General features: G+C 66.4%; 1 protein-coding gene across 2 annotated transcripts; it reads right to left on the bottom strand.

Annotated features, from left to right (window-relative positions):
- Positions 1-225: 225 nt before the first annotated feature.
- GAS2L1 (growth arrest specific 2 like 1) lies at positions 226-9484 on the bottom strand. Of its 2 annotated transcripts, none has more exons than XM_085076200.1 (6): positions 9267-9484; positions 7369-8059; positions 4451-4558; positions 4126-4222; positions 3332-3614; positions 226-2131 (listed from the first exon to the last, which is right to left on the bottom strand). In XM_085076200.1, exons 2-6 carry the CDS (start codon positions 8047-8049, stop codon positions 1081-1083), a joined length of 2220 nt encoding a protein of 739 aa, XP_084932326.1. In that variant the 5' UTR covers positions 8050-8059; positions 9267-9484; the 3' UTR covers positions 226-1080. The 2 variants fall into 2 exon arrangements, with proteins under 2 accessions (XP_084932326.1, XP_084932327.1); XM_085076201.1 differs by having other exon boundaries at positions 7405-8059; positions 9267-9483.
- Positions 9485-9843: the final 359 nt, after the last annotated feature.

Genomic DNA, 9843 nt, shown 5'->3' with positions numbered 1-9843 from the left:
TCTCCCCCTGGGCCAACAGCCCTGAGGTAAAGTGGCCATGGGGCACTTTGGGCTCCAGGGACCTCCCTGGAGGGTCCCAATGCCTGTAAAAGGGATGCAGGATGTTGGGGCTCAGCTTCACCCCAGCTCTTCACTGCTCCCACCCCTCCTGGGACCCCCAGAACCCTCCTCCCTCAGGCCTGGGGGGTCTGAATCTCCCTGGACAGATGACCAGACCCGGTGGGCTCAGCTCCGTTGGTCTTTACTGGCTGGGGAGGACATGCAGGGCCACAGGGGTGGGGGCCATGGTGGCCTGGGCTGGGGGCACAGCCCTGTCCCACCCTGGGGACATTAACATGAGCTGTGGGCAGTGCTGCAGCCGGCCAGGGGCTGGAGAGGGAAGAGTGACCCCCCTGCCCTGAAATAGGGGTCGGGTTGACAAACTGCCTGTCCCCGAGTGACCTCAGGGTAGAGAAAAGAGAGACAAGAGATGAGAAAGCAGCCAAGGAGGGGATGACAAGAGGCCAAGAAGAGAAGAGGTGAAGGTCGAGAAGAGGTGATGGTCAAGAAGACATGATGATGATAAGGATGTGAAGGCCAAGAGGAGGAGAGGACAAGACAAGAGAAGGAGGAGGAGGCAGCCCAGAAGAAGAGGGGACAGGAGATTTAAGAATATGAGGAGGAGGAGGAGAAGAATAGCTGGAAGGAGAAGACAAGAGGAGGAGGTCAAGATGAGGAAAATGAGCGGAGAAGAAAGAGAGGAAGAGACCAAGCAGAGAAGAACTGAGTGCTCTCCAGCCCTACTGCCAGCTGCCAGCTCTGCTCTGGCCACCCCTGCCCTGACCACGCCATGGCCCTGCTGTGGAGCTGCTCCCCTTGGCAGGGGGACACCTCCAGGGCCCTTGGGGCCTGGCTGGGGCTGGGGGCTCCTTGCAGGGCTCACCCCACTGCCAACAGTCACCAAGTGAAGAGGTTCTGGCCACCCCAGCTCTGTGTCCATCGCCTGGCCTGGCGTCTCCACGCAGATGCCACCTGCACCCTCCAGCAGCAGCTCGGGGCTGTCCCCAGGGGCTGCCAGGAGCTGCCACAGCCATCGACCCCTCAGGGCCACACGTTCTCCTCCAGCCCCTCGCGCTCCCGCGGGGCCCAGGGGGGCTCCAGGAGGGAGGAGGGGACGCTCTGCAGAGTCCCCCAAGCCTTGGGGCTGCCGTTGGGGGCGCGGTGGGTGCCCGCCCCGTACCCCCGGGGAGTGGGAATGCGGGAGGGCGTCTTGTGGGGCTGCGTGTCCAGCCGGGGCTTGGCCCAGGGCCGCGGCGGGGGCGTGGGGACCGCCAGCCCGGGGGTGTCCTCCATCTCCATCAGCTCGTCCTCCCCGGTGGCCCAGTCGGTGTCGGAGCCGGGGTTCCCCGGGATCTCCCGGTTGTCCCAGGAGGCCGGGAAGCAGCAGCTCTCGTCGGAGGAGCTGGAAAGGGTGGAGCGGCGCCTCGCATCTGCCAGGGTGGGGTTGGCCGGCAGCGGGGGGCAGCCGCCGTTGTTGCCGTTGTTGTTGCCGTTGTTGTTGCCATCGCCCCGCCGCCCGTCCTCGTTGGGCAGCCCGTGCTTGGCGAACACGTTCAGTGAGGAAGATGAGGATGACGAGGAGCAATAGGCCGAGTCAGCGGTGGCGGGGGGCGCGGAGGGGGGGCTCTCCGTGTCCCCCAGCTGCTCCAGCAGCCGCGTGTTGGCCAGGAATTCCTCCTCCAGCCGCTGGAACAGCCGCTGCTCCTGCCCGGGCTCCAGCCAGCGCGGGGCGCGCAGCCTCCGCGCCAGCTCCTCGGGGTCCCCGGGGCCGGGCCGGGGGTCGCGCCGCCCCCCGGGGCTCCCGCCGGGAGCAGCCCCGGCCGCGGCGGGGGGCTCTGCCCGCGCCCACGAGTGCTGCCCGTCGGGCCGGCGGCGGATGAGCAGCAGCGGCGCGGGGCTGCGCCCGGGGCTGCGGGAGGCGCGGGGGGACCCGCGGGGGGACGCGGCGGCGCGGGGGGCGCGGGGGGAGCCCGGGGCAGAGGAATCCGCGGGGTCGCGGCGGGCCGGGGGGCGGCGGGGGCCGCTCTGCGCCGAGGCGGCCGAGGAGTCGCTGTCGCCCGAGCAGCGCCGGGAGCGCGCGGGGGCGCGCGGCCTGGGGGGCGGCGGGATGGGAAAGGGCGGTGATGAGCAGCCTGGTGTTCCCCCTTCCCAGTGCACCCCCCAGCTGCACACCCCCCGTGAACCCCCCCCCTCGATGCCCCAGTGCCCTCACGCCCACCGAACCCTCCCCATTCTCCTCCATTGCACCCTACATTCCCCAACTGCACCCCGTATCCCTTCCCATTGCATCTGTTCATTGTCCCTCCTTTACCCCCCATTCCTCCTCACTGCACCCCCATTGCACCCCACATTCCCCCCGTAAACCCCATTTCCCTGCCCAGTGCACCCCCATTGAACCTCCCACTGAACCCCACATTCCCACTATTGAACCCCATTCCCTTCCCCTTGCCCCCCCATTACACCCCTTCATTAAGCCCCCCACACTGAACCCCCCATTCTCCCTTCCCCACCCATTCCTCCTCACTGCATCCCCAGAACTCCATTTCCCTCCCCATTGCACCCTATTTTCTCCCCACTGCACCCTTATTGCCCCATTTCCCTCCACTGTACCATTTAATACCCATTCCCACCACTGCAACCCCAATACACCTCAAGTTCCCTCCCATTACCCCCTCACTGTACCCCCACACCTCCTGTTACCCCCATTGCACCCCCATTCCAGCCTTCAGAACCTCCCACTGCCCCCCAGGGATTCCCCATTTCTCCCTCACTGTACCCCCAGTACCTCCCATTGACCCCCAATGATTCCATTTCCCTCATTGCATGCCCCATTATTTCCCCAGTGTCCCCCATTGCATCCCCCAATTCATCCAATTACCACCATTTCACCCTCCCATTTCAGTCCCACTCCCCAATACCTCCCATTTCCCCCTTCATCCACTGCCCCTCAAAGCTTCCCCCATTCCTCCCTCACTGCACCCCCACCACTGCCCCAATGATTCCATTTCCTCCTCACTGCACCCCCACTGCCCTCCATAATTCCCCTACTGCATCCCCCAATTCATACTCCAGTTTCTCCTATTTCACCCTCCCATTCCACCCCCAGTACCTCCCATTGTCCCCCTACTGCTCCCCAATGCTTCCCCCGTTCCCCTCATTGCATCCCCACTGCCCCCTAATATTTTCCCCATTAACTCCCCCATTTTCCCCCCATCCCCTCCGAGGGGCTGACCCCTTGCCGTGGGGTCTGGGCACAGTTTCGGGGTCCCCCCACCCCCCGGGGAGGTCGTACCTGAGCACTCCCGTTCCCCGCGGCTCCGCGGGGCTCCTGGAGGGGCTGTCAGAGCCGGAGCGGGGGGCTGCACCCCCTCGGGGGGGCAAACACTCCTGCTTGTGTGGCTTCGGGGTGTCCCCCCGGGGCTGGGGGCCCCGCTCCCGCTCTGCCCCGGCCGGGGGGGGCCCGCTGGGGCGGGGGCGCCGGGGGGTGATGGGGCTGGTGGCGCGGGACGAGGGGGTGCTGGAAGCTGCTTTTTGGGGGGACATGCCCGGGGCGCGGGGCTGGGGCAGGCGGTGAGCTGCAAGGGAGAGGGGGCAGGTCAGCGGGGGCAGTGCTCATGGCCCCCCAAACCCACCACAGCACCCGGATTTTCCAGGTGGGGTATTCCAGGAGGTGGGGAGCACCGCGGGAATTAATTTGGGGAAATTAATTAATTAAATTAAACCTCCCCACTTTTCTCGGTCCCCTTTTTCCCCTTCCAGCTGGATGAATGCCCTGAGGAGCCCAGCCCCGGGGAATGGAACCCCAGAGAGAGGCAGGGAATAGAGCCCCACAGAGAACTGGGGGAGATGCCCCAGGAAAACCAGGGAATGGAACCCCATGGAAAACCAGGGAACAGAATCCATGGGGAACCAGGGCACAGAACCCCACAGAAAATCAGGGAACACAGCCCCACAGAGAACCGGGGAAAGGAGCCCCACAGAGAATCAGGGAACAGAGCCCATGGAGAAACCAGGAATGGAACCCATGGAGATTCAGGGAGCAGAGCCCCACAGAGAGCCAGGCTGTGGGGTCCCGGGGACACTCACAGAGGGCAGCGCAGCGACACGGGTCGTGCTTGTCCAGGTAATGTTCCAGTGTGTCCCAGCCGCCGCCCACGCGCACCATGACGTGGCTCCTCAGCACCTGCGGGCAGCCCTGTCACCTGCCTGGCCCCAAAAAGCCACCAACAGCCCCCAGGACCCTGGCGGGGGCGGGAAATCTGGCTCGGGATCCCACCCACTGCGGGGTCCCTCGGGGTGGGCCTCACCTTGCCCAGGAGTGGGGGAAGGAGGAGGGTGGGGGACCCGGGGTAAAAGGGACAATGGGGTGAGGAGGGGACAATGGGGTGAGGGAGGCGGTGGTGGCTCTTACTCGGACGAAGATGAGCGTGTTGGAGTCTCCCACTTTGTACTTCCCCTCCGAGACCTTGACCATGGGGAATTGCGAGGGGCAGGAGCAGCAGCCCAGGATCTCCCGCACCTGCCGGCACACCGAGAGGGGTCAGTGGGGTGTGGACAGCCTGCTGTAGGGTCGGTGGGGTCCAGAACCCCCCTATTGGGCCGGTGGGGCAAAGATCCTTCCTTATAGAGCTTGTGGAGCACAGATCCCCCATTATAGGGCCGGTGGGCACAGAACCCTCCTACAGGGCTGGTGGGGCACAGAACCCCTGTTATAGGGTCAGTAGGTACAGACTCCCGGTATAGGGTCGGTGGGGTGCAAACTCTCCATTATATGGCCGGTGGGAGCAGACCCCCCCCCCCCCCCAGGGTCGGTGGGCACAGAACCCCTGTTATAGGACTGGTATGTACAGACCCCTGCTATAGGGCCAGTGGGGTGCAAACCCCCCATTATAGGGCTGGTGGGCACAGACCCCCTCTGTAGGGCACAGACTCTCAGATATAGGGTCAGTGGGACAGAAGGCATTCCTCTATAGGGTCATGGACCCCCCATTATAGGACTGGTGGGCATAGACCCCCTGTTACAGGGTCACTGGGCACAGACCCCCACAGACCGGCTCTGTGTGCCCCCCAGGCTGGCAGCGCCCATCCCCCATGGGAAGCAGCTGGGTGGGCTCGGCTGGGAGCACCCACAGCACCCATGGGAGCAGGGTTGGGGGCTTCCCATAGCTGAGCACCCCCCAGCAGGCTGAGAACAGCACAGCTCTCTTCATTTGGGACCACCCGCTCCGGGACCCCCGGGTGTGGGGACAAAACCTCCCCTGCCCCACTAACCCCGAACCAGGGGGGATTTGCCCCCAAGCCCCCACCACGGGGCAGGACCCACACCCACCATCAGAAATGGGGTAAACCCCAGGTTTTTTTGGCTCCCCTTGAGGGGGAAAAGTGGGGTGTGGGGGGTCGGGCAGGGGACCCCCAGGGCTGTGGGGTGGCCGGGCAGTGCCGTGGTCCCGCTGGCTGCCAGCTGCCGCTCTATCTCCCGGGCTGACGTCAGGGATTAAAGCGGGAGGCACGGGGGGACGCGGGGACGCGGCCACATCCTGCCCCGGCGCGGGGCTCTGGGGGGACACAGCGCGGCCTCACCCCGAAATCTGGATGGTTTTTTACTAATTCCGCGATTTTTTGGGGGGTTTCCTGCAGTCGTGCCCATCACAGGGGTGAGGGGAAGGAAGGATGTGGCCATTCTGGTTCCCATCCGGGTGACAGGAACAGCCCCAGCTGGGGAAACTGAGGCACGGAGCGTGAGGGGGGGCCGCGGGGAGGGGGGTTGGTGACCCTGCTGCCACGCCGGGGGGCACCTGGGGACCAGGCGGGCCGATCCTGCTCCGTCAGGCTCCTCCCCGGCGCTGGCGCTGCCCATAAAAGCCGATGGCGAGGAATTACGCAGCCCGGAAAAATGCAGCCGCGGCTGGCAGCGCCCGGCCAGGGGGGCTTGGGGGGGCAACAGCGCCGGGGGGGCACCCCTGCCAGCGGCACGGGGCGGAGCGGGGCTCAGGATGCTCCTTAATGAGGGACTTAATGAGGAATTGGGGTTTCAATTAAAAAAAGGCTTAGGGAGTCAGGGGAGGGCAGAGCCCCCCTGTCCCCCCGTGTCCCCCCCGTCCCGGATTAATCCTCTGCCGCGCCCGCGGGACCGATCCCGCACCCGGCTGTAATCCCTCCTGAGCTCCCGGCCCGGGGGGGTCCCTGCACCCCCTGACACCCCAAACTGCAGCTGTGAGCAGCCCGGATGTCCCCATGTCCCTAGGGACAGCAGCCTCGAGGGGCTGGGAGGAGGAGGAGGGACAAGTCCTGGGGTGGGGAGCACTGTGAGTCACCCCCTCAAGGGGAGGAGGTGGCAGGGCGCAGGTGACACCTGTGTCACCCCGTGATTCTGGTCACAGCCCCCAAAATAATGTTCCTGGAGTCAGGAGGCTCCACGGGAGCTGGGTGGGTGGGTGGGAGGAGAGGAGCTCCCGTAGCCATGGAGAGCTCGGATGGGTGGGTGGAGCACATCCTATGGATCACAGGGGTGGGAAGAAGGACTTCCCGAGGGTCAGAGACGTGGGACCTGCCCTGGACCAGAGAGTGCCCTGTTGGGTGGGCAGGAAGGACTTCCTGGGGGCCAGAGGGACAGGTGGGACCTCCCAGGGACCAGAGTGTCCTGCTGGGTGGACAGGTAGGAGCTCGCATGGATCATGGAGCACCTGATGGGGCACACAGACAGGACCTCCCAGGGGCCACAGAGACAGACAGGACTCCTGAGGGCCATGGAGATGGGTGGGACCTGCTAGTGACCACAGTGCACCATGTTGGGTGGACAGAGAGACTCTCCCATGGGCCACAGACAGGTGGGACCTCCTACTGACCACAGAGTGACCATAAGGAAAGAGAGGACCTCCCAGGGGCCACAGAGCATCCCATTGTGTGGACAGACAGGACCTCCCAGGAGACAGAGGGCACCCTGTTAGGTGGACAGAGAGGACCTCCCATGGACCATAGAGGCAGACAGGACCTTCTGGGGGCTGTAGAGACAGGGAGAACCTCCCACTGACCATAGAGCATCCCACTGGGTGGACAGAGAGAACTGCCCATGAATCATAGAGCTTCCTGTTCTGTGGATGGACAAGACCTCCCACAGACCACAGAGCTCCCTGTTGGGTGGATGGACAGAACCTCCCATGAACCACAGAGCTCCCTGTTGGGTGGATGGACAGAACCTCCCATGAACCACAGAGCTCCCCGTTGGGTGGATGGACAGAACCTCCCACAGACCACCGAGTGCCCGTTGGGTGGCCAGGGAGGCCCTCGCGGTGCCCCAGCGCAGCGCTGGGTGGCCGGCGAGGCCCTCACCCAGGCACAGGGCTCCCAGGGGAGCGCGTGTCTCACCAGCTCGTCCAGGTTCTTGAGGTCGCAGAGGGTGATGGGCCGGGCCCGGCTGGGGTAGGCGCCCGCCTGGGGGTCCCGGCTCTCCCGGCGCGTGCCCAGCGCGCCGTCGGCCATTTGGTCCCTCATCTCCTCCTCGATCTCCTCCTCCATTTGGATCAGCATGGGGGCCAGCATCCCAAACTTGGAGCCCCTCCTGGCCACCTCCAGCAGGCAGAGGACAAAGTTCTTCTCGTTCTTCTTCAGCACCAAGTCGTTGGTCTCGAACATGAGCACGTCCTGGATGCCCAGGTCCTGGCGGCACCACTGGATGAAGTTGGAGACGTTATCCCGGGCGATGAAGGAGCCGGGCACCACGTTCTTGGCCTGGAAGACCACCTCGTTCTGGGGCACCCGCATGCGGGCAGCCGCCTCGGGGTGCCGCTCCTGGAAGTCCAGGGCGGTGCGGTTGACGTTGTTGGCGTGGCGGCAGAGGTGACATCCCGTCTCCAGGCTCTCCAGGAAGGTGTCCACCTGTATGTCCAGGTCGTAGAGGGTGTTGAACCACTCGGCCAGGTCCTCCTTCATGGCCTCCAGGTACTCCTCGCTGGAGCGGAAGGGGCGGATGCTCTTGGAGGCGGCCGACTGGATGTGGCTGGGGTCGGCCATGGTGAGCTGCCTGTGGGGTGACAACGGGGGCTGCTGTGGGCAGGAAGCCCCCCAGAGTGCCCCAAACCACCCCCCACCTTGGTGACCCCTCTGTGCCTCAGTTTCCCCCACCCTTTAGCTGTGGGCAGGAGGGTCACCACTGCTACCACCACCCCTCTGGGACCTGCCTGACCCCTGCCAGGAGCTGCAGCAGCCCCTGCTCCATGTCCCTCCACCCTGTGTCCCCCCACAGCCCATGTCCCCCCACCTCATGTCCCTCCACCCCGTGTGTCCCCCCACAACCCATGTCCCCTCGTCACGTGTCCCCTCCGGCCCCCCCACCAGGTTAATGAGTCCCTTGTCACCCACACCCACCCCACTGTGGGGCTGTGACAGAGAGGGGACATCCCTCCCGAACCCCGCCCTAAAAGCTGCCCAGTCATGGTGGGTGTCCTCATCCTGGTGTCCCCACCCCGAGAGCAGGTGACACCCCGAGGGGTAGCAGTGCCAGTGGCAGGGAGCTCCCACTAACCCTGCAGGGATCCAACCCCGAGGGGCTGCCCTGGGTGGGGGATTGGACCCCAACACTCAGCCATGGGGAGGGGCTGCACCTGGGTGAGACCCCCTGGCTGTCCCCAACCTGGGTGGGGTACAAGAGCTGGTGATGCCTCAGCAGAAGGGTCACCCCTCCCGGGGGACAGAGACCTCCACTGCCACCGCCCAGCCCAGCCCCACACCCTGGCAGGGGGGTTCGTTCCCTGGGGTGTCCCTGCTGCGGAGGGGGTGTCCCCTGCCCTCCGAGGGGGTGTCCCCTTTCCTTGGGGGGCTGTTCCTATTGGGGGGTGTCGCTGTTGGGGGATGGGGAACCTGTTGGAGGTGTCCTTTTCCCTCGGAGAGGGGGTGTTCCTATTGGGGGGTGTCCTCCTTCCCTCAGGGATGGGGGGGGTCCCTGTTTGGAGGGTCCCTTTTCCTCGGAGGGGCTTTCTCTGCTGGGGAGGGTCCCCAACCCTCAGAGGGGGTGTCCCTGCTGGGGGTGTCTGTATCGGGGGTCCCCTTTCCCTGGGGGGTGTCCATCTCCGGGGGTGTCTCTTTCCCGGGCTGGGGGGCTCCCTTTCGGCCGGGGAGGGTCCCTACTGCGGGGCGATCCGGCGGGGGAGGCGGGAGAGGCTGCGCACCTGCGGGGACCCGGGGGGGACACAGGGCCCAGAGCCACCCTCCGACCCCCCTGCCGCACTCACCGCCGCCGCTCGGCGCTCCGCTACGGCCGGGCCGGGCCCGCTCCCCGCTCCGCGCCGGGCCGCCGCTCCCAGCGCCGGGGGGGCCCCGCCGCGGCCCCCGCCGCCATCGGCCTCCGGCAGCGGCCCGGGGGGCGGCCGGGGGGGCCCGGGGGGCTCCCAACGAGGCTCGGCCGCCGCAGCCCCGCGGAACCGCCGCCGCCGCCGCGCCCCGGCCGGGAAGTTGGAGGCGGCCCAGAAAGGGCCGGGACGGGGGCGGCGGCGGCGGCGGCGGGCGGGGACGGGCACGGGGGGGACACGGACACGGCGGGGGCGACATGGGCACGGCACGGAGCCGGGGGGACACGGACCGGGGGGCAGGGACAGGGGGAGGGGCACGGGCGGGGAGGGACACGGCGTGGGGCGCGGGGGTGACACAGCGGCACACGGTGACATCCCCCCACCCCCGCCCGGGTGGGGCTCCCCGCTTCCATTGATCTGCCTCCCCCCTGCCTCCCGGAACTCACACCCTGCGGGGAAACTGAGGCAGGCCGGGATGCACCGGGCAGCTCCATCCCACCCCTCCATCCCGTCCTGCCCC

This window comes from Lichenostomus cassidix, chromosome 15 (assembly GCF_008360975.1).
Source record: "Lichenostomus cassidix isolate B80296 chromosome 15, HeHo_3.0, whole genome shotgun sequence".
Taxonomy (NCBI): Eukaryota; Metazoa; Chordata; class Aves; order Passeriformes; family Meliphagidae; genus Lichenostomus; species Lichenostomus cassidix.
The sequence above is the reverse complement of the archived record's forward strand: the minus strand, read 5'-3'. Positions and strand labels throughout refer to the sequence as shown.

Excerpts from the sequence above, each read along its gene's own strand:
- GAS2L1 (XM_085076200.1), bottom strand. The coding sequence starts at position 8,049 with ATGGCCGACCCCAGCCACATCCAGTCGGCCGCCTCCAAGAGCATCCGC. Across the intron at positions 4,223-4,450 it reads ACACGCTCATCTTCGTCCGA|GTGCTGAGGAGCCACGTCAT; the intron begins GTAAGAGCCACC and ends GGCTGCCCGCAG. Across the intron at positions 3,615-4,125 it reads GTGTCGCTGCGCTGCCCTCT|CTCACCGCCTGCCCCAGCCC; the intron begins GTGAGTGTCCCC and ends TCTCCCTTGCAG.